We start from the raw sequence: 23869 nt of genomic DNA on the forward strand, positions 1-23869 counted from the left end.
TTTAGCCTTAAGAAATATATCTAACTCCTTCTTCAATATATTTAATGAATTAGCCTCCACTGTCTTTTGTGGTAGAGAATTCCACAGGTTCACCACTCTCTGGGTGAAGAAATTCCTCCTCATCTCTGTCCTAAATGGCTTACCCCTTATCCTTAGACCCCTGGTTCTGGACTCCCCCGCCATCGGGAACAGCCTTCCTGCATCTAGTCTGTCTAGTCCTGTTAGAATTTTGTAAGTTTCAATGAGATCCCCTCATTCTTCTAAACTCTATCGAGTATAAGCCCAATCGACCCAATCTCTCCTCATACGGATCTGACCCTCCTAAACCTGTTTCTTAAGTTATTCCTCTGTAGTGTGCCCTCTGTAGATGGTTTTAGGTGAATGCAAAGGGAGGAAACTGGAGACAATGGGGAGGGGGAAAAAAAAGATACGTTCCCCTACATACATAGCATTAACTGTACCCCAAACCACACTTGGGGAAAGAAAAAGTAAGTCTTCCACTAGGGTTGCCAACTCTGGTTGGGTGTATTCCTGAAGGTTTCATCACATGACCTCCTGCCTCGGATCACCTCGCCCCCACACTCCCGCCATTGGTCCAGCCTTGTGGCGCACTGCCTTGTCACAACCAATTGGAAAGGGAACAGACTGTTAGCCAATTGAATTAATCTTCACTGCTACATAAAATTTACAGCACAGAAACAGGCCATTCGGCCCAACTGGTCCATGCTGGTGTTTATGCTCCACACGAGCCTCCTCCCACCCCTTCATCTCACCCTATCAACATTTTCTTCTATTCCTTTCTCCCTCATGTGTTTATCTAGTCTGCCCTTAAATGCATCTATACTATTCGCCTCAACCACTCCCTGTGGTAGCAAGTTCCACATTTTCACCACTCTCTGGGTAAAGCAGTTTCTCCTGAATTCCCGATTGGATTTATTAGTGATTATCTTATATTTATGGTCCCTCGTTTTGGACTCTACCACAAGTGGAAACATCTTCTCTACGTCTACGATTGGGTGGGATATGTGTCGGGTGCAGGCTCGATGGGCCGAAATGGCCTCTATCTGCACTGTGGGGTTTCTGTGATTCTGTGAAACCCTTGCATTATGTTAAAAGAAAGAAAATACTCGCATTTATAAAGCGCCTTTCACTACCACCGAACGTCTCAAAGCCAATGAAGTACTTTTGAAGTGGCGTCAGTTTTATTGTGGGATACACGGCAGCCAATTTGCACACAGCAAGGTCCCACAAACAGCAAGCTCCCACACACAGCAAGGTCCCACAAACAGCAATGCGATAATGACCAGATCATCTGATTTTTATGTTGGTTGAGGGATACATATTGGCCAGGACACCGGGGTTAACTCCCCTGCTCTTCTTCAAAATAGTGCCATGGGATCTTTTCCGTCCACCTGAGAGAGCAGACGGGGCCTTGGTTTAATGTCTCATCTGAAAGACGGCACCTCTGACAGTGCAGCACTCCCTCAGTACTGCACTGGAGTGTCAGCCTAGATTTTGTGCTCAAATCCCTGGAGTGGGACTTGAACCCACAACCTTCTGACTCAGAGGCGAGTGTGCTACCCACTGAGCCACAGCTTGACACTTTAGGATCACCCCTCAGCCTTCTCTTTTCTTGAGGAACAGTTAGTGAAACAGCTTTTCTCCCCATCATGAATGAAAGTGGCAAAAAGCAGGATTTTGTTTAATGTCTCCTATGATTTTTCTTCCCTGGGGTTACTCCCAGCAGTGACCTGGAGATTAGTCTTCAATTCCTGGAGACTCCAGGGCAATCCTGAAGGGTTGGCAACCAACGTTCCCTTTAAGCTGTGGGGCCGCCCGGCTGTCTGGAGGTCCCACGCAGCCGGCTTTTAAATGCAAAAAACGCACGTGTGCTGATTTTTGAAGAGGCCGCGCACCCAAAAATTTTTTAGCGGGAACATGGTTGGCAGCCTTCTCTTCCATACCTCACTTTCAAAGGAACAGATATTTAAAAAAAAAAAACACAGAACAGCAGAGGTTTCATCATTACATCAAAAAATAGCCATAAATAAAACTTTATTCTTTCAGTTCCTTCACAAGCCTCGTGATGTCATTTTCCTGGGGGAGGGGACGGTCAGCTCCTACACCTCTAATATTGGCTGTCGTAAAGAGTAATTTGGAAAGAATAAGATTTAGCGGATGAAATTGAGATTCTTTTTTAAAAAAAATGATAGCATGGTGAGATAACACTAACAGAAACTGGTGGGGCGGGGCGGGGAGGGGAAACAAAAAGAGGGGAAATCTCTCGTTTTAATAAGTTCAACTCTTAATTTAAGCTTCTGTCTCTATTTTTCTTCCGGTCTCGCTCCGCCATCATCATCATCATCGCCGTCTCCTCTGGTTGTGCCCAAAGCATCATGCGCATGGAGCCGTGTCCACTGCCAGTCGTGGCGTTAAAGAGTTCATTTATGGCAATGGACGCCTTGGGTTGCGGTTAATTTAAACTTTTATTGTTTAAAAATGGGTAAAATCTATAGCAGCAGCAAAGCAAACCCTAGTGACGGGAAGGCAAAGGGTTATATTTCGGAACAAAAAAAAAACTTTAAACGAAAAGAAGTCCTTGTTGGTTGTTAACGTGCTCCCAAAAAAAAAGAATCCCGTGTTTCTTTTCATCTGCCGTCTGCGGGAGTTCGACTGAGAGATGCCATTACGCGAGCGTAGCGCTCGCACAGTTCGTGCGTGGAGAAGGAAGGTAGTTTTGGCGGGTCGCGGAAAGCTTTGATCTCGGTCGAGCAGTCCAACAGCTTTGGCAGGAAGTCGGTCAGCTTCTCTTGTAAGTTGGCTGCAAATGGATGGAGGGAGAGAGAGGGAACATTTATTTATTTTTTAATTTAAAAAAACATTTCCAACGCACTTCTTGTAAGCATCACACTATTTCCTGTCGCACTTCAGAGATCCACTGACTCACAAAGACTTGCATTTCTACAGCGCCTTTCACATCCACTGGATATCCCAAAGCATTTTACAGCCAATGAAGTACTTTTTGAACTGCAGTCACTGTTGTAATGTAGGAAACGCGGCAGCCAATTAGTGCACAGCAAGCTCCCACAAACAGCAATGTGATAATGACCAGATCATCTGTTTTAGTGATGTTGATTGAGGGATAAATATTGGCCCAGGACAACAGGGAGAACTCCCCTGCTCTTCTTCGAAATAGTGCCGTGGGATCTTTTACGTCCACCAGAGAGCAGACGAAGCGAGCCTCTGTTTAACATCTCATCTGAAAGAGCATCGCAGCAGGAGGTCTGCTATCTATAATATATTACAACACTGATGCCTCAGCACATTTCACCAACAATAACTTGTATTTATATAGCGCCTTTAACGTAGTAAAATGTCCCAAGGCGCTTCACAGGAGCGTAATCAAACAAAATTTGACACCGAGTCACATAAATAGGTATTAGGACAGGTGACCAAATGCTTGGTCAAAAAAGTAGGTTTTAAGGAGAATCTTAAAAGTGGAGAGAGGTGTGGAGAGGCGGAGAGGTTTAGGGAGGGAATTCTAGAGCTTAGGGCCCAGGCGGCTGAAGGCACGGCCGCCAATGGTGGAGCGATGAAAATCGAGGATGCGCATGAGGCCAGAATTGGAAGAACGCAGTGATCTCAGAAGGTTGTGGGGCTGGAGGAGGTTACAGAGATAGAGAGGGGCGAGACCATGGAGGGATATGAAAACAGGGATGAGGCGTTGCTGGACCGGGAGCCAATGCAGGTCATCGAGCACAGAGGTGATGAGTGAACAAGACCTGTTGCGAGTTAATGATACGGGCAGCTGAATTTAGTATGAGCTCAAATTTACCGTGGAAGATGGGAGTTCAGCCAGGAGAGTATTCCTGTCAACTTTATGAATTCCAATGTTCACATATATAATGAAACTACTTAGGTAAACTTATCAGACTGGAATTATAATCTCCTGCTAGTGATGCCACTTTAGCATTCAGTTGCAGTTCTCCCAGCTCCTCAGCCTGTACTGCAGAGAAATTCCCATGCTTAGAACATAAGAAATAGGAGTGTAAAGACAGACACAAAGTATTTGTTTAAATTCTCTGCCATTTCCTTATTCCCCATTATAATTTCTCCTGTCTCAGCCTGTAAGGGGCCCACGTTTATTTTCGCTAATCTTATCCTTTTTACATACCTATAAAAGCTTTTACAGTCTGTTTTTATGTCTCTCGCTAGTTTACTCTCATTCTATTTTCCCTTTATCAATTTCTTGGTCCTCCTTTGCAGAATTCTAATTTTTGTCAACAGTATAAGCCTCTTCCTTTGATCTAATACTATCTTTAATTTCCCTTGTTAGCCAAGGTTGGACCATTTTTCCCGTGATGTTTTTATTCCTTAAGGGAATGGTGCTTCAACCAACTCTACTTCTCTGCTTCCCAAACTGCCATAACTATTGCTATAGCCATGGTTTAGTGGGTAGCACTCTCGTCTCGGTTAGTTTAAGTCCCAGTCCAGAGACTTGAGCACAAGATCCAGGCTGCCACTTCAGTGCAGTTTCTGCTGCACTGTCACAGCTGTCATCTTTCAATTGACACGTTAAACCGAGGCTCCATCTGGGCGTTAACGATCCCACGGCACCATTTTGAAGAAGAGCAATTCTCTCCGGTGCCCTGGCCAATATTTATCCCTCAACCAATATTACTGAGATTACCCGGTCATCATCGCATAGATGTTTATGGGAGCTTGCTGTGCACAAATTGGCTGTCGCATTTCCTACATTACAACAGTGGCTACACTTCAAAAAGTGATGCATTGCTGGTGAAGCACTTTGGGACCTCCTGACGTAATGAAAGGCGCTATTAAATGCAAGTCTTTCTATTAATAAAAAAACCCCAAAGTATTTGTATAAAAATAAATATAGAATATATGACTTTAAGACAGAGATGGATTTACCTCTGCTGACTCTGGTCCCCCTGGGTCCTAACCCCTACTTCAGCTGAAGACTATATTTGGGCTTGACTCCCAGGGTCCATGCCATTTCCGGTTGTCATGATTTTTCAGTACTACTTTGTCAACACTTATAATGTTAAATGCTATGTAAACACATATAATGAGAATTCCTATGCAAATTGTTGGCTGTCACGGTGTAATTAAAAAAATGTATTTTTCCGGATGTGGGCGCCGCTGGCAAGGTCAGCATTTATTGCCCATCCCCTCATTGCCCCTTGAGAAGGTGGTGGTGAGCCTTCCTCTTGAACTGCTGTAATCTGTGTGGTGAAGGTGCTCCCACAGTGCTGATAGGGAGGGAGTTCCAGGATTTTGACCCACGGCGATGAAGGAATGGCCGATATATGTCCGTTGGGATGGTGCGTGTGACTTGGAGGAGAGCTCGGAGATTGATTGTGCTCCCTATCCCAGCTGGTGCCCAAGGACCCCCCTCCCTCCCTCCCCCAAACTGGTTTCCTATCATTTGCTACTTCTCGCCTCCTGAGTGCACTTCAGGCTCACTATTCTACAGCGCATATATTAACAATCCTATGCCCTTCACCCCTCCGCATGAATGGCCCTTTTAATCTCACTATGAGCTTAAGGTTTTATTCCTCATAACTTTTATTTCTGATTATCTGACAACAGACCACTAAACAGCATCTTCGAACATAAAGAACATAAGAAATAGGAACAAGGAGCAGGAGGCCATTCGGCCCCTCGAGCCTGTTCCACCATTCTATAAGATCATGGCTGATCTTCAACCTCAACCACACTTTCCCACACTATCCCCATATCCCTTGATTCCCTTAGTTACCAAAAATCTATCGATCTCTGTCTTGAACATACTCAATGACTGAGCCTCCACAGCCCTCTGGGGCAGAGAATTCCAAAGATTCACCACCCTCTGAGTGAAGAAATTTCTCCTCCTCCTCAGTCTTAAATGGCCGACCCTTTATCCTGAGACTGTGCCCCCTAGTTCTAGAGTCTCCAGCCAGGGGGAAACAACCTCTCAGCATCTACCCTGTCAACCCCCCTCAGAATCTTATGTTTCAATGAGATCACCTCTCATTCTTCTAAACTCCAGAGAGTATAGGCCCATTCTACTCTCCTCATAGGACAACCCTCGCATCCCAGGAATCAATCTAGTGAACAACATTCTCTCTAAGTTGCGCGGCCGGCAGCTCTCCCGTCGGACCCGCGCAGCCCGGGACTGGCTTTTCCCATGTTAAATTTCACGCACGCATGAAACCGTGAATGTACTTCGCACCCAAAAAAAATATTAGGAGGAACACTGCTTGTGAACCTTCGTTGCACCCCCTCTAAGGCAAGGATATCCTTCCTCAGGTGCGGAGACCAAAACTGTGCACAGTACTCCAGGTGTGGTCTCACCAAGGCCCTGTACAATTGTAGCAAGACTTCCGTACTCTTATACTCCAACCCCCCCCCTTGCAATAAAGGCCAACAATCTTTCACTCACAACCATCACAAGGTCTGAACAACGAACTTTTCCCACAATTGCAGCCAACGGCAATACATGTTTTTATACATTCAGCAATATTTTCAACACAAAGCAAACATATGCCGTTACTCAAACAACCCTTTAAGGCTGCTTTTACCAAAAGATTTCTCAAATCCTTTACAATACATTGACAATCTCAACAATTTTAACCTTGGACAATTCTTAGCTGGTTAGGAGGGTTTATTTCAATTGGTCTGTTGTTGCTTTATCCCACACTTCTTTTGCTTTATATATCACTGTAATATAAATGTCATCTTGTTTAATCCACTGAATACACTATTCAACTATACATCTTTCAGAATAATATGCCTTAGAAACATAGGGGGAAAATTCATTAGCGACCATTTCGGGTCGCTAACATCACCTGGGCGCTAAATTTAGTGCCCGGCAAAAAATAGTGCTGGCAATCGCTAACTTCAGTTTTAGCGCCCCAAGAGGGAGGTGGAGCTAATTCAAGCGCTCCACTTCCTTCTTAGAGTGCTAACCCCGAATATCGGGGCAGTGCGTTCTGCAGCGTGGCGCACTGGGCCACGTAGCGCTGCCGCATGGAGGGCCCAAGCCCACAACTCTGTGGGGCCCTACCTGGACCACCGGGGAGCGGGTTACCGTGCCAGAAGCCTGGCACACAAGAGGAGCGCCGGGCTGCCAGATCGCAGCACGGATTCCCCCCGTTCAAAGACGCAACGGGCCACGACGAGTAAGTCGGCCGATTTTTCTTTCCCCCCGCCCGCCACCTCCCCTTTTTACTTACCGCCCCGCGAGCCTTCTGCTGCTTCGTTCCCGCCCCCTGAATCGGTCGCTGTCATCGCCAGGCGCAGATTCAGCGGGCACGGGCCAATTTTGCAGGCAGGGCAAAAACGGGGCGCCACGCACAGTGATGACGTCGTCATCGCCTGCGCAGCGGAGCGGGGCCGCTACCGTTTACCGCCGCCACTAAACTCCTGCTGAATTTAGCGGGAGTCGTTAGTGGTGCCACGCCCGGGCGAAAAGTCATTTGCACCCCATTAGCGCCCCTGGAGGCGCAAATGCACCGAATTTCTAGCCCATAGAATCTTACAGCACAGAAGGAGGCCATTCGGCCCGTCGTGCCTGTGCCGGCTCTCTGAGAGAGCTCTCCAAATAGTCCCACATCCCAGCTTTTTCCCCATAGCCCTGCAAACTAGTTCTCTTCAAATAAATGCCCAATTGTCTTTTGACGGTTACTATAGAATCTGATTCCACCACCCTTTCAGGTCGTGCATTCCAGATCATAACCCTCTGTGTGAAATAATTTCTCCCCATTTCCCCTCTAGTTCTGATGCCGATTATTTTAAATCTATGACCTCTGGTTATCGACCCACTTGCCAGTGGAAAGTTTCTCCCTACTTGCTCTATTAAAACACCTCATAATTTTGAACACCTCTATTAGATCTCCCCTGACCAAAAAATATCTCCTTTCGCTTCTACCCCCACCCCTCATTAAAAATATGCTCTTCCATATTCTGCAACCGTGCTAACCATAACACTAAATATAGGAACAATCTGAGGAAAAAAAAGGACAGACTACAGCGCCTTTCATGATCACCGGACGTCCCAAAACGCTTCACAGCCAATGAAGTCCTTTTGAAGTGTGGTTACTGTTGTAATGTAGGAAACAGGAAACGCAGCAGCCAATTTGCGCACAGCAAGCTCCCACAAACAGCTTCTTCTTCTTCTTAGGCAGTCCCTCGGAACCGAGGATGCCTTGTTTCCACATTAAAAATGAGTTCTCAGGTGGCTGATGAGTCCAATGCGGGACCTACAGTCTCTGTCACAGGTGGGGCAGACGGTGGTTGAATGGGCGGGTGGGTGGGGTGCTTGGGTTGACGTGCGCTGCTTGCACTGAACTTCCACTTGCTCCCGGTGGAGAGACTCAAGGAGTTTGGCACCTTCACGGATTCTTCTTCACTTTGTGCGGTCTTGGGCCAGGGAGTCCCAGATGTCAGTGGGGGTGTTGCACTTTTTCAAGGAGGCTTTGAGGGTGTCCTTGAAGTGTTTCCTCTGCCCACCTGGGGCTCTCTTGCCGTGTCGGAGCTCCAAGTAGAGCGCTTGTTTTGGGAGTCTCGTATCGGGCATGCGGACCAAAGGCTGCACTGGCACACTGAAGGCGGTGTTGGGCTTCGTCATCGACGTCTGCCCTTGTTGACAGTAGGCTCCCGATGTATGGAAAGTGGTCCACGTTGTCCAAGGACTTGTCATGGATTTTGATAATCGGGGGGGGGGGGGGGGGGGGGGCAGTACTGTGTGGCGGGGGCAGGTTGGTAGAGGACCTTTGTCTTACGGATGTTTAGTGTAAGGCCCATACTCTCGTAAGCTGTGGTGAAGGTGTTGCCGATGGTTTGGAGTTCGACCTCCGAGTGTGCGCAGACGCAAGCGTCGTCTGCATACTGTAATTCGACGACAGAGGATGGGACAACCTTTGGCTCTGGACTGGAGGCGATAAACAGCAATGTGATAATGACCAGATGACCTTGGTTTAACGTCTCATCCAAAAGACAGCACCGGAGTGTCAGCCTAGATTTTTGTGCTCAAGTCTCTGGAGTGGGACTTGAACCCGCGACCTTCTGACTCAGAGGCGAGGGTGCTGCCCACTGAGCCACAGCTGACACGCTGAGAACCATGCAAATTGTCTCAAACTTATTTACTAATTAAAAGCCTTCCACAGAGTGCACACTTTCACTATGATGCTTCCAACTCCGATCTATTAGCGTGTGCGTGTGTTTAATTATATATATTTCTTTTTACATTTAACCACAAATTCTACAGCTGCATTTCCTGTCTGTCACACTTTTAAGTGTCACATCCAGAATTTCTGTCACATTTAAAAAGAAAAGTATACAGAAACAAGCAGCCATCTGGAATGTACAACGTTCCCCCAATAATTAAAAATAACCTTAAATGACACTGGAACCAGAATGTTTTAAGTCAAAAGTCCTACTGAATATATCCTACACCTTTTTCATTGTTTTTCTATCCTCATAATGGGATGCACAACAAGCGTACACAATACTCCAAGTACAGCTCAACTAAACTCTAGTACGAGTTCAATGTTATTACCTTGTTCTTGCGTTAGATACAAAACCAAGGATTCCATTTATGGCCTTATCTACTTGCGCACCGCCTTTATGGTGTCAGTGGACAGCACCCTCGCCTCTGAGTCAGAAGATTGTGGTTCAAATCCCACTTCCGAGATTTGAGCACAAAAATCTAGGCTGGCACTCTCAGTGCAGTGCTGAGGGAGTGCTGAACTGTCGGAGGTGCCGTCTTTTGGATGAGGCCCCATCAGGTGGACGTAAAAGATCCCATGGCACTATTTCGAAGAAGAACAGGGGAGTTCTCCCCAGTGACCTGGGGCCAATATTTATCCCTCAATCAACATCACTAAAACAGATTATCTGGTCATTATTAAACTGCTGCGTGTGGGAGCTTGCTGTGCGCAAATGGGCTTCCGCGTTTCCTACCTTACAACAGTGACTTCATGGGCTGATAAGTGCTTTGGGCATTAAAGAGTATTTCTTTATAATGAGCTGCACACCAAGGCTCCGCTGCTCCACTTAAAACCTCGTCATTTAAGGCGCACTTCCTTTCCCTGTCCTTTCTAACAAAATAATTTGCCACCTTTCTGTCCACAAACCCAGCATCTCTGCAGCTGTCCAGTTTGATCACACCAGCTCTTATCTCCAACTGAGGCGCCTTGGTATTGAATCCAGTTTCTAAATAATTCATAAAAATAACCAACAGCAGTGGTTCCCAACGCCGATCCCTGTTACACACCGCTAGTAACCTATTATATAGAAATTATGATGCAGAAACAGGTTGTCCGGCTCAACCAATTTTTGTGCTCAAGTCTCAACCCGCAACCTTCTGACTCGGGGCAGCAGTGCTACCCACTGAGCCACGGCTGACACGGTTTCTGACATGGTCTCTGCTTCAATCACTAATTCTCGTTGTGCATTCCACAGCCTTATAACCCTCTGTGTAACACAGAAAGTTTCTCCTGTCCAGCCCAAATCCTACACTTGCTCTTATGTGTCCCTTTGTTCTAGACTCCTTCAGTCACTGAAAATAGTGTGTTTCTATCTACCTCCTCTGTACTAACAAAAAACCCATTTATAACTCTTTGCTTTTGACATGAATCAGTCATTCATGAAAGAAAGACTTATGAAATAATACTGAGGGGCCTACGGGTGGCGCTGTCCAGGGAGAGTATAAATACTCGGGCACGGGCCCAGCTTGCGCAGGACATTCTTAACAGGAACTAGTGAAGGACACAACTAGACCTCCATGTTGTAAAACAGTTGATTAAAGCTTTGTTTAACGCTTAGACCAAGTGCCAAGTAGTTTTCTCATGTCAGCTTCCTTTCAACTTGATGAGTTTTTTTCTTACTGCAGTTCAATATATTTCAGTCTATCTCATGGTCCTGAACCTCCTGCACTTATCATTTGAGACGGATCTACGGGTCTGGATGGCTCAATACTCATCCAACAATACTTGCGTTCCATTTCTTGCCCCAGATACGAACACCACCGGTTCCTCATGTCCTCTACAGCCACAATGTCTTTCTCCTCCATTTCATCCACCAACAGCAGTGGCAGGCAGGGTACGACCAACTCGTTCATGGTGGCGAGGCCTTCCTCCACTTCTTGGTCATCCCCAGACTCAAAGAGAGCTGCAGCATGCTCGTTCAGCTTCTACCACAAGCACAGCAAAGGAATATGTCAATAATGGTCTGTAATGTTACTATAAAATATAATACATTTGGAAAGAGTACAGAAGAGCTTTGGAGAGAGCACAGAAGAGATTTACTCGGAATGAGGGGTTACAGTTACGTGGATAGACTGGAGGAGCTGGGGTTGTTCTCCTTAGAGCAGAGAAAGCTGAGAGGAGATTTGATAGAGGTGTTTAAAATCTTAAAGAGTTTCAAGAGAGTAAATAAGGAGAAACTGTTTTCAATGGCTGAAGGGTCGATAACCAGAGGGCACAGATTTAAGGCGACTGGCACACTAGGAAAAACGTTTTACGCAACGAGTGGTTAGGATTTAGAATGCACTGACTGATAGGGTGGTGGAAACAGATTCAACAGTAGCTTTCAAAAGGGAATTGCATAAATACTTGAAGGAGAAAAAACTGCAGGGATATGGGCAAAGAGCGGGGAAGTGGGACTGACTGGATTGCTCTTTGAAAGAGTCAGCACAGACTCGATGGGCCGAATGGCCTCCTTCTGTGCTGCACTATTTTATGATTGGAACATAAGAATTACTAGACGAACACCAACTCAAGGTCCATCTAGTTCGCCTTCTACCATCCTGGGAGTCACACGATACAATGATAAAGTAGTTGTTGACTAACCATTGTGCTCAATCTCTATCAATGAATCTACAACAGACCCAGACATGAGGCGAGGAAAACCCCCAGTGGTGGAGAGCTTTTGGGAACCATAGGTCCAAAGTCACCTGTTACTCCCCAGCATGAAAGACTGAACAGGCTGGGGCTCTTTTCACTAGAGAGGTCTTTCAGATTATGAAAGGTTTTGATAGGGTAGATGTAGAGAAGATGTTTTCACTTGCGAGTGCGATCAGAACTAGAGGCCATAAAAAATAAAACAGTCACCGAGAAATCCAATAGGGAATTCAAGAGAAACTTCTTTACCCAGAGAGTGGTTAGAATGTGGAACTCGCTACCACAGGGAGTGGGTGAGGCGAATAGCATTGATGCCTTTAAGGGAAAGCTAGATAAACACGAGGGAGAATGGAAGGATATACTGAGGGGGTTAGACGAAGAGGGGCGGGAGGAGGCTCGTGTGAAGCATAAACACTGGCATAGACCTATTGGGCCAAATGGCCAGTTTCTGCGCTGTAAATATTATGTAATACATATTATATTTCAAATCACTCATATAGTTATAGATGAGTTGCATCTTTCATGCAGTTTTTAAAAACTTTTTTAAGAATATAAGAAATAAGAGCAGGAGTAAGCCATTCGGCCCCTCGAGCCTGCTCCGCCATTCAATAAGATCATGGCTGATCATCGACCTCAACTCCACTTTCCTGCCCGATCTCCATATCCCTCGATTCCCCCAGAGTCCAAAAATCTATCGATCTCAGCCTTGAATATACTCAATGACTCAGCATCCACAGCCCTCTGGGGCAGAGAATTCCAAAGATTCACAGCCCTCTGAGTGAAGAAATTCCTCCTCATCTCAGTCTTAAATGGCCGACCCCTTATCCTGAGACTGTGACCCCTAGTTCTAGACTCTCCAGCCAGGGGAAACAACCTCTCAGCATCTACCCTGTCAATCCCCCTCAGAATCTTAAATGTTTCAATAAGATCACATCTCATTATTCTAAACTCCAGAGAGTACAGTCCCATTCTGCACAATCTCTCCTGATAGGACAAGCCCTCTGATCCCAGGGATCAATCTAGTGAACCTTCGTTGCATCTTTTGTACACATCAAGATGTCATGATTCATTTCAGGCAACCAGTGTCAGCAACGAGTGTCCCAGGATCAGATTAGATGCCCAGTAAAATTCCCAGCATTCTGCCCGTGTCTCAGACACGACTTTCCGCACTTGTGCGACTTCTTTCTATTTTCCCCACCTGTGGCCTTGCAGTGTCCGAATGCTAACTTAGTGCTAATTAAAAGGAGTTTTAAAGCTATATGTGCCCCTGCTCAGAAGGAACTGGGTAGCGACTGCCCAAACTCGATTCACGCAGGACTGTTCCAGAGAACTTTCATCCCATCAGCCATGGCGAGATCTGAACCAATGTCCAAGTGGTGGTAGGGCAGTGCCGAGCCCAACGCTCCCCTCAGACACCATTAGCAACACTAGCACAAAAGCAAAATACTGCAGGTGCTGGAAATCTGAACTAAAAACAGAAAATGCTGGAAACACTCAGCAGGTCAGGCAGCATTCTGTGGAGAGAGAAACAGAGTTAACGTTACAGGTCAGTGACCTCTCGTTAGAATTGGAAAAACTTAGAGATGTGACAGGGGCAGGGAAAGTGGAGGAAAGAACAAAAGGGAAGGTCCGTGATGCAGTGGAAGGCAGGAGAGAGATTAAATGACAAAAGGGGTGATGGTACGAGGCAAAAGGGGGTGGGGTAATGGGACAAGTGAAGAAACAAAAGATGGATCTAGAAGAGGCGTAAATGGGAATAGCAGAATCAATAACAGACGCTGTCCAAAAAAAAAATGGGGGCAGAGGTTATGATCTGAAATTGTTGAACTCAATTGTCGAGTCCGGAAGGCTGCTTAATACCTGTTGCATCTCAAACTTTTTCCAGTTCTGACGAAAGGTCATCGGCCTGAAACGTTAACCCTGTTTCTCTCTCCACAGATGCTGCCTGACCTGCTGAGTGTTTCCAGCATTTTCTGTTTTTAGTAATACTAGGATCTGTATAAACCCGATGTGCAAGTCTCACCTTTCACGCACCTGTTTCTGCCCGTCGAATAAAGGAGAGTGGATTGTACAAAAATGCAGCTTATTGCAGAGATTTTACAGCAGATTTTAAATATCGCAAAGGTACATGAAACAGGACTGCGATTAAAAAAACAGCAAATGTTACATTTTCACTCAAGTTTGTTGTTTCCGAGAGGTAACGTGTAGGAATACGTTAATTATGTGCTGTTTCTGTCGAACTGTACTTACGAGCAAACACTCTCGCCTGTAATGTGACATCAGCTCTTCATCATGCCCTCTGTATAAGCCTTTGGACAGCAGTTCTTGGTTATATTGGTAAGCGTGGATAAGGTACATCAAGGCTTCATTGTAACTGAAAAAAAGATGCACAGGTACTCGTCACTTCATGTAATACATGCAACAACACATGCCTCAAACTCCACCAACTAGATGGACAAGGGCAGCAGGCGCATGGGGCATCAGCACCTCCAAGTTTCCCTCCAAGTCACACACACAATCCTGACTTGGAAGTATATTGGCCGATCCTTCATCGTCGCTGGGTCAGAATCCTGGAATGCCCTCCCTAACAGCACTGTGGGAGTATCTTCACCACACGGACTGCAGCGGTTCAAGAAGACGGCTCACCACCACCTCAAGGGCAACTAGGGATGGGCAATAAATGCTGGCCTTGCTGTAGTGTCCGTGTGTTGATAGAGACACTGAAGACAGGAGTTGGTTCATAGGTGTTTACTAAGCAAAGTCTGGGGGGGGTTCTAACGGATATACACAATATACAGGCTTATATAGCCCGAGTGGCAATTACCGGCATTACAGCACACCTGGGGCTCTTAAAGGCACATACACTACAATTCCTCCCCTTTTAGCTAACCAGTACATCATATTTTAAGTAATTATTAATTACATGTTATAAGAAAAATAATATACACATTGCTGTAGTTAATTAATTATAAGTCAGTCTCTCAGGAGGCTTCCTGACTCGGTCCGGATAACGCCTTGGTGGTGTAGTAGTTTCTGGTGGTGTAGTAGGTTCTTTTGGCAAGACTGATTCGGCTTGAATGCCAGTGTCGGGTTCATCGGGTTCCAGTATCACTGGATCGGAGGTAGATATGGGTATCTCTACTTCATCGTTAGACGTATAGAGTTGTGGTGTAGGTTGTCCCTTTTCGGATGACTATGATTTGGTCAGCATGGCGCCTTATTATGCTTTCTCCGATGTCCACGGTATACATCAGTGGTCCTAGTCGTGTGCAGATAGTTCCAGGCTGCCATTTCTCGGTACGGTAGTCCCGGGCCAAAACTTGTTGACCTATCTGGAAGGTTCTAGTTGGCCTTTCATTCATGCCTTGAAACTGCCGGTTCTCCACGTCCCTTCTGATGTTGGGCTTGACCAAATCCAGCCGGCATCTTATGTTTCTATTGAAGAACATCATGGCGGGAGTTTGGTTGGTAACCATATGTGTTGCATTCCTGTATGCGAATAAGAAGTTATCCACCTTGTGCTGAAGTTTTATGTCTTCATTACCCATGGCCTTCTTGAAGGTCTGGACAAACCTTTCAGCCAATCCATTGGTGGCGGGATGGTATGGGGCGGACGTGTAGTGCTTAACCCCATTGTTTTTTAAGAACTTTCTGAATTCTTCGGACACAAATTGCGGTCCATTATCAGAACAGATCTGTTCCGGCAGCCCATTCCTGGCAAATATGGTCCTTAATACTGTGATGGTTTTTTCCGTGGTGGTGGAGGACATCTTTATTACCTCCGGCCACTTGGAGTGTGCATCAACCGCGATTAAGAACATTGAGTCCATAAATGGACCAGCAAAGTCGATGTGTACCCTTTGCCAGGGAGATGAGGGCCACTCCCATGGATGTAGAGGGGCTTGTGGTGGAGCGTTTTGGACCTTCTGGCATCCGAGGCAGCTCTTGGTCATTTCTTCGATGTCTCCATCGATACCTGGCCACCATACAAACGCCCTGGCTAGGTTCTTCATTTTCACTCCACCCAGATGCCCCTCGTGAAGCTCCTTTAGCACTTTATCCTGGAGTTTGGGTGGAATTGCCACTCTGGATCCACACATCAAGGTTCCTCGGCACACTGACAGCTGTTCTCTTCTTTGCGAGAATGCTGGCAACAGTGGTTCGCCATGTGCTGGCCATCCCTTCACTGTTAAATCGTAGACCCGTGAGAGAGTCGGGTCATTTCTCGTCTCCCTTTCAATGGCAGAATTTGTTACTGGTAGACATTCCACTATGGTAGAGTGGAACATCTCCACTGGGTCTACTGTAGGTGCCTCTTCTACCGTTGGCAACGGTAGGCGCGATAAACCGTCAGCATTCCCATGCTGTTTTGATCCTTTGTATTCTATGTTGTATTGGTGTGCCCCTAGAAAAAGGGACCACCTCTGTAGCCTTTGCGCTGTCATAATGGGAACACCCTTTTTAGGGTTGAATATGGAGATGAGGGGTTGATGGTCAGTCAACAAGGTAAATTTTTGTCCGTGTAGGTAATGGTTGAATTTCTTCACTCCCCATACCAGGCTGAGTGCTTCCCTGTCGATTTGGGCATAGTTACGTTCAGCTGAGTTTAATGAGCGTGACGCAAAAGCTATCGGCCGTTCTGAGCCATCAGGGAATTTATGCGATAATACTGCTCCTATGCCGTAAGGGGATGTATCGCACGCCAGTCTGATTGGCAGTGATGGGTTGTAATGAGCCAAAACTTCCTTGGACGTGATCAAGTCTTTGCATTTATGGAAGGCACGTTTACAGTCTTCGCTCCATTTCCAAATTACTCCCGTTTGTAGCAGTTCGTTAAGAGGGTGCAGAATAGTAGACAAGTTCGGTAAAAATTTATGATAGTAATTTATCAATCCCAGGAACGACCTTAATTGTGAGACATTTTCAGGTGCTGGGGCTTTTATGACCGCTTCAATTTTTTCAGGTGACTTATGCAACCCTTCTTCGTTAATTATATGGCCACAATATTGTATTTGATTTTGGAAAAATTCGCACTTGGGGCGATTTGCTCGTAGGCCCCATTCTCTCAGCCTAGTGAGCACCTGCTCCAAATTGGCAAGGTGCTCGTTGTCGTTTTCTCCTGTTACAAGGATGTCGTCTAGGTAGCATTGAGTCCCCGGAATCCCTTGGAGGACTTGCTCCATAGCTCTTTGCCAGATAGCTGGAGCTGATGCTACTCCAAAAACCAGTTGATTGTACTGGTACAGGCCTTTGTGTGTATTTATCGTGAGATAGTTTTTAGAGGCCTCTTCAACCTCCATCTGTAGATGTGCCTGTGCCAAGTCAATTTTGGTGAAACGTTTCCCTCCGGATAGTGAGGCGAAAATATCTTCTATCCTCGGAAGAGGATACTGTACTGTGTGAAGGACCGGGTTTACAGTCACCTTGAAGTCTCCACAGATGCGAATTTTTCTCTGTTCTTCAGATTTATCATTATTCAATGCTTTCTTCATGACTGGAACGATGGGTGTTGCCCACTCGCTCCAATCTATTTTGGATAATACGCCTGCCTTTTCCAAATTCTCCAGCTCTGCCTCGACTGGACGAATTGCGTATGGCGCCGGTCTTGCCTTAAAAAACTTGGGAATTGCTGCATCTTCCACTTTTATTGAGGCGGTGATGCCTTTCAAGGTTCCTAGTTTCTCTTGAAACACTTCTTTGGCGTTGGCCAAGATGTCTTTTAATCGTTCAGGTATGATGTCATCATCGTTTTTTTCCTTACTGGTCACCGTCAGTGCCTGAATGGAGTGCCAGTCTAAACGTATCTTTCTGATCCATTCACGTCCCAACAACGGTGGACCACCATCTTGTAGAATGTATAAATACAACTTTTGTATTTCTTTGCCGTTGTATACAACAGGCACCCTTATTTTTCCTTTGGGGTATACTTTCTGCCCCGTATATGTTTTTAAGATAATGGATGTGTCTTTTAAAGGTATATGCGGAAATAGCCTCTCGTAATCCCGTCGATTTATTACGGTTAGAGCTGATCCTGTATCTAGCTCCATTTTAACTGGGGACCCTGCTATCGTGAGGGTAACCCAAATGGTTTGGTAATCATCTTTGGCAAGTACATTATGTAATTTGAGACAGCTTAGTCTCTTGTTTTCGGAGTCGCTATCGCTCTTCTGGTCTTCGGAGCTACTGTCCGTCATCATTTGTACCTTTCTGTACTTTTCCTTATTGATTTTTTTTTTTCTGTCCGTGGATTTATTTTGTCCAGATCGGCATACCCGCGCAATGTGTCCAATCTTTCCGCATTGCCTGCATGCTTTGTCCTTGAACCAGCAGTCCCTCTGGTTATGGGTGGATCTGCCGCAGCGATAACATCTTTTGAAACCCTGTGTCATTTCATGGGTGCCGAAGTTCTGTGTCTTTTGTTGTATCTCTGCAGCTCCTCTTGCTGCTGCTTCGTATGATACAGCCATACTGAAAGCCTTGTCCAGTGTTAAATCTTTTTCAGAAAGCAGCCTTTTTTGTGTTCCTTCACTTAAGAGACCGCAGACGAATTTGTCTCGAAGATAATCTGCTAGTCCTGCCCCGAATTGGCAGTACTTTGATAGCTTTCTTAATTCGGTGAGGTAATCAGCGTTACTTTCATTCTTGTGTTGATTTCTCTTGAAGAATTTGAATCGTTCCGCTATCAGCAGCGGTGTTGGGTTTAAGTGCACCTGCAGGGTATCAACAATTTCTTTAAAATTCTTGTCCTTTGGCTTGGCTGGAGTGATTAAATTTCGTAACAGCCCGTATGCCTTTGCGCCCCATTAGGTTCAGCAGTCCTGAAGCTTTTTTTTCATCTTCTATTCCATTTGCAGTGCAATATACCTCTACTCTTTCCACATATATGGTCCAATCCTCTATTTCGCTATCAAAAGCATCAATATTGCCAGACTTAGGCATCTTAGAAAAGATATGGCGCTTCCCGCGCTTTCCCGCCGCTGCTGCCGATGACAACGCTGTTTCCCGCGGTTTCCGTTCCCCTTCTTTTCCTTTATTTATTTACAGTTGGAGACTCGTTCCCGCCGGACTTTCTCTCCAGGTCTGAACGCCGACCTGCTTGCAGCGCCGGCCGTCTCCCGAGTGCTCCCTCCCCGTCCGTTATTGCTTGCCTCTGATTTCGCTGCCTGTCTCAGCTGTAGAGCCAGCCGCTGGAGCCCCAGCCTGACGCCCAGGAAGGATTAGCGCAGTACCTGCCACCAGCTTGGCCAGCTGGTGAAACCACAGCTTCTCTCACTTTCTTGAGTCTTCTGGACGCCCGAGGAATCAATGTCCTTGAGGTGCTGCCGAATTGCAGGTAAGTCCGTTTCCACTTCGTCGCCACTGTAGTGTCCGTGTGTTGATAGAAACACTGAAGACAGGAGTTGGTTCATAGGTGTTTACTAAGCAAAGTCTGGGGGGGGGGGGGGTTCTAACGGATATACACAATATACAGGCTTATATAGCCCGAGTGGCCATTACCGGCATTACAGCACACCTGGGGCTCTTAAAGGCACATACACTACACTTGCCAGCGATGCCCACATCCCGTGAATGAATGGGGAAAAAAAACACACATGCAGTCGTTAACATCCAGGTTTAAAGGGACAAGAACCCTCCTTCCCCGCCCCCATTCTTAACAACTTGGATTTATATAGCGCCTTTAAACACATTAAAACGTCCTGAGGCTCAGACTGACGCTGGGGTTTGGTTTAACAAGTGTTGGCAGCCCAACTGCCCATCATCCTTCATGTGTGACCGGACAGTGAGCAGACTACTTGACCATGGAGGACACAGTAGCTGAGCCCCGCCTACCTTCATCAGATATCCCCAGATAGAGAGAAACTAGTTCCACTGGTGGGGAAATCAAGAACAAGGGGGCACAATCTTAAAATTAGAGCAAGGTCATTTAGGAGGGAAATCAGGAAGCACTTTTTCACACAAAGGGTAGTGGAAATCTGGAATTCTCTCCCCCAAAAAGCTGTGGACGTTGGGGGACAATTGGAGAAAGAAGAAAGACGGATTTGCATTTCTATAGCGCCTTTCACCACCACCGGACTTCTCAAAGCGCTTTACAGCCAATGAAGTACCTTTTGAAGTGTAGTCACTGTGGTAATGTGGAAAACGCAGCAGCCAATTTGCACACAGCAAAGTCCCACAAACAGCAATGTGATAATGACCAGGTAATCTGTTTTTGTTATGTTGGTTGAAGGATAAATATTGGCCAGGACGCCGGGGATAACCCCCTGCTCTTCTTCAAAATAGTGCCATGGGATCTTTTACATCCACCGGAGGGGGCAGACGGGGCCTCGGTTTAATGTCTCATCTGAAAGATGGCGCCTCCGACAGTGTAGCACTCCCTCAGTACTGCACTGGAGTGTCAGCTTAGATTTATGGAGCTTTCAAGACTGAGATTGATAAATTTTTGTTGGGTAAGGTTATCATGGGATATGGACCAAAGGCGGGTAAATGGGGTTGAGGTGCAGATGATCTGACTGAATGGTGGAACGGGCTCAAGGGGCTGATTGGCCGACTGATGTTCCGAATGTTTCTAACCAGGAGTGGGAATTCTGGTGGAGTTTTCCTGCAGGAGTGCGGCGATGAACTAACTCAGCAACTAACCAGGAGTGCGGAGATTGGACGTGTGGGTCTGTACGGCTTAGTACTACACTGGTTCGCAGAATTTGTTTGTTAATATGTTGGTATAATTATATAAGTTGTTGTTGTTTCGTGTGATGGGAAAAGTTTATTGGGATGTCTGGTTAGGCTATCCATTCGATGGCCTCCTGAGATGCCGAGTGGAGAAATCAGGTGCCTCCCTCAACAGATCATAGAACGGTTACAGCACAGAACGAGACCATTCGGCCTGTCGAGCTCGTGCCGGCTCTCTGCAAGAGCACTTCAGCTCGTCCCACTCCCCCGCCCTTTCCCCATAGCCCTGCAAATTCCTTTCCTTCAGGTACTTATCCAATTCCCTTTTGAAAGCCACGATTGAGTCTGCCTCCACCACCCTTTCAGGCAGTGAATTCCAGATCCCAACCACTCGCTGCGTTAAAAAGTTTTTCCTCATGTCACCTTTGGTTCTTCTGCCAATCACCTTAAATCTGTGCCCTCTGGTTCTCAACCCTTCCACCAATGGGAACAGTTTCTCTCTATCTACGCTGTCTAGACCCCTCATGATTTTGAACACCTCTATCAAATCTCCTCTCAACCTTCTCTGCTCTAAGGAGAACAACCCCAGCTTCTCCAGTCTATCCACATAACTGAAGTCCCTCATTCCTGGAACCATTCTTGTAAATCTTTTCTGCACCCTCTCTAAAGCCTTCACATCCTTCCTAAAGTGTGGTGCCCAGAATTGGAAACAGTACTCCAGTTGAGGCTGAACCAGTGTTTTATAAAAGTTCATTATAACTTCCTTGCTTTTGTACTCTATACCTCTATTTACGAAGCCCAGGATCCCGTATGCTTTTTTAATCACTTTCTCAACCTGCCCTACCACTTTCAACGATTTGTGAATATATATATATATCCCCCAGGTCTATCTGTTCCTGCACCCCTTTTAGAATTGTACCCTTTAGTTTATATTGCCTCTCCTCGTTCTTCTATCAAAATGTATCACTTCGCACTTTTCTGCGTTAAATTTCATCTGTCACCATCCGCCCATTTCACCAGCTTGCCTATGTCCTCTTGCAGTCTATCACTAACCTCCTCACTGTTCAATATACTTCCAAGTTTTGTGTCATCTGCAAATTTTGAAATTGTGCCCTGTACACCCAAGTCCAAGTCATTAATATATATCAAGAAAAGCAGTGGTCCTAGTACCGACCCCTGGGGAACACCACTGTATACCTCCCTCCAGACTGATAAACAACCGTTCACCACTACTCTCTGTTTCCTGTCACTCAGCCAATTCCGTATCCATGCTGCCACTGTCCCTTTTATTCCATAGGCTTCAACTTTGCTGGCAAGCTTATCATGTGGCACTTTATCAAACGCCTTTTGGAAGTCCATGTACACCACATCAACCATATTGCCCTTATCAACCCTCCCTGTTACTTCATTAAAAAACTCAATCAAGTTAGTTCAACAAATCCGTGCTGGCTTTCCTTAATTAATCCACACTTGTCCAAGTGACTGTTAATTTTGTACCGGATTATCGTTTCTAAAAGCTTCCCCACTACCGAGGTTAAACTGACTGGCCTGTAGTTGCCGAGTTTATCTTTACACCCTTTTTTGAACAAGGGTGTAACATTTGCAACTCTCCAGTCCTCTGGCACCACCCCCGAATCCAAGGAGGATTGGAAGATTATAGCCAGCACCTCCGCAATTTCCATCTTTACTTCCCTCAGCATCCTAGGATGCATCCCATCCGGTCCTGGTGACTTATCTACTTAAAGTTCAGCCAGCCCTTCTAGTACCTCCTCTATCAATTTTTATCCCATCCAGTATCTCCACTACCTCCTCTTTCACTATGACTTTGGCAGCATCTTCTTCCTTGGTAATGGCAGATGCAAAGTACTCATTTAGTACCTCAGCCATACCCTCTGCCTCCATGCGTAGGTCTCCTTTTTGGTCCCTAATTGGCCCCACCTATCCTCTTACTACCCGGTTACTATTTATATGCCTATAGAAGTCTTTTGGATTACCTTTTATGCTAGATGCCAGTCTATTCTCATACTCTCTCTTTGTCCCTCTTATTTCCTTTTTTACTTCCCTTCTGAACTTTCTATATTCAGCCTGGTTCTCACTTGTATTCTCAACCTGGCATCTGTCAGACGCCCCCTTTTTATGCTTCATTTTACTCTATCTCTTTCATCATCCAGGGAGTTCTGGCTTTGGCTGTCCTACCTTTCCCCCTCGTGGGAATGTATCTTGACTGTACCCGAACCATCTCTTCTTTAAAGGCAGCCCATTGTTCGATTACAGTTTTGCTTGCCAATCTTTGATTCCAATTTACCCGGGCCAGATCCATTCTCAACTAACTGAAATTGGCCCTCCTCCAATTAAGTATTTTTACACTAGGTTGCTCCTTGTCCTTTTCCATAGCTAATCTAAACCTTAAAATACTATGACCACTGTTCCTTAAATGTTCCCCTCCTGACACTTGCTCCACCTTAGATCTTAGTGGACAGGCTGATATGATGTGGTCCATGGTCTGGGACTCATGGCCACAGTCACACTTCGGGTCGTCCCTCATCTTCCACTTGTGGAGCAGGTGGCCGCAGCGTCCGTGCCCAGTGCGGATTGGGTTGAGGGCTGCCCACTGTCTTCGAGGGAGGTCGAAGCCAGGGACCTCTGCTGTTGGGTCAGTGATGAGCTGTTGGTTCTTTATGTTGCATGCGTCCCACAATTCCGTCCATCTGGATAGTGGGTCGATACCAGCTGCATGAATATTGGCTGCTGTTTACCCAGAATGGCTGGCGCAATTTTAATACAAGTAATCTCCACTTCCTGGGCTTTTGTTTCTGGGAGCTTGGTTTGAATTCAGCCCAGTCCCAGTCTAATGGAAATTTCCTCCATCTGTCGGCTACATGTCTCCAATGTGAAACTGGTTTGGGGCACTCTCAATCCAGCTACTGGTGTGAATGGCCCCACAGCCCAGATGTGCCCCTTGCTTAGCAGTGAATGAGTAATCTCAGTCAAGGGAGACCATATGATGGCTGATGCGGGGAATGGAAACACAAGCGCTCTTCTGATTTTGGGGTTGAGCCACACTGTTGGGCAGAGTAGAGGGAGCTTTCTATGAAACTATGCCACATCTGACACTGGTGGCACTTGATGCATGACACTAGGTACCTTAACTCAAAAGTGTTCCATTCCCCAGCACTACTATCACTCACTTCAAGGAGTGTAAATTTCACAAAAGAATTACATCACCTCTGCACGATATTGCCACAACACAAATTTTTATGCGACTCATCGGGGCTACATTCCTCACCGAAGTGCCG

At 46.1% G+C, this 23869-nt stretch overlaps 1 protein-coding gene across 1 annotated transcript in view; it reads right to left on the minus strand.

The window, feature by feature from the left end:
• Positions 1-2038: 2038 nt before the first annotated feature.
• The window catches only part of LOC147107891 (ubiquitin carboxyl-terminal hydrolase 25-like), a 179380-nt gene continuing 157549 nt past the window's right edge, over positions 2039-23869 (minus strand). The window contains 3 exon segments of the mRNA XM_086007271.1: positions 2039-2821; positions 11002-11197; positions 14157-14280. Coding sequence (XP_085863397.1) covers positions 2649-2821; positions 11002-11197; positions 14157-14280 — 493 coding nt within the window. The 3' untranslated portion in view covers positions 2039-2648.

This window comes from Somniosus microcephalus, chromosome 14, assembly GCF_052327205.1.
Source record: "Somniosus microcephalus isolate GS21.2 chromosome 14, FLI_Smic_1.0, whole genome shotgun sequence".
Taxonomy (NCBI): Eukaryota; Metazoa; Chordata; class Chondrichthyes; order Squaliformes; family Somniosidae; genus Somniosus; species Somniosus microcephalus.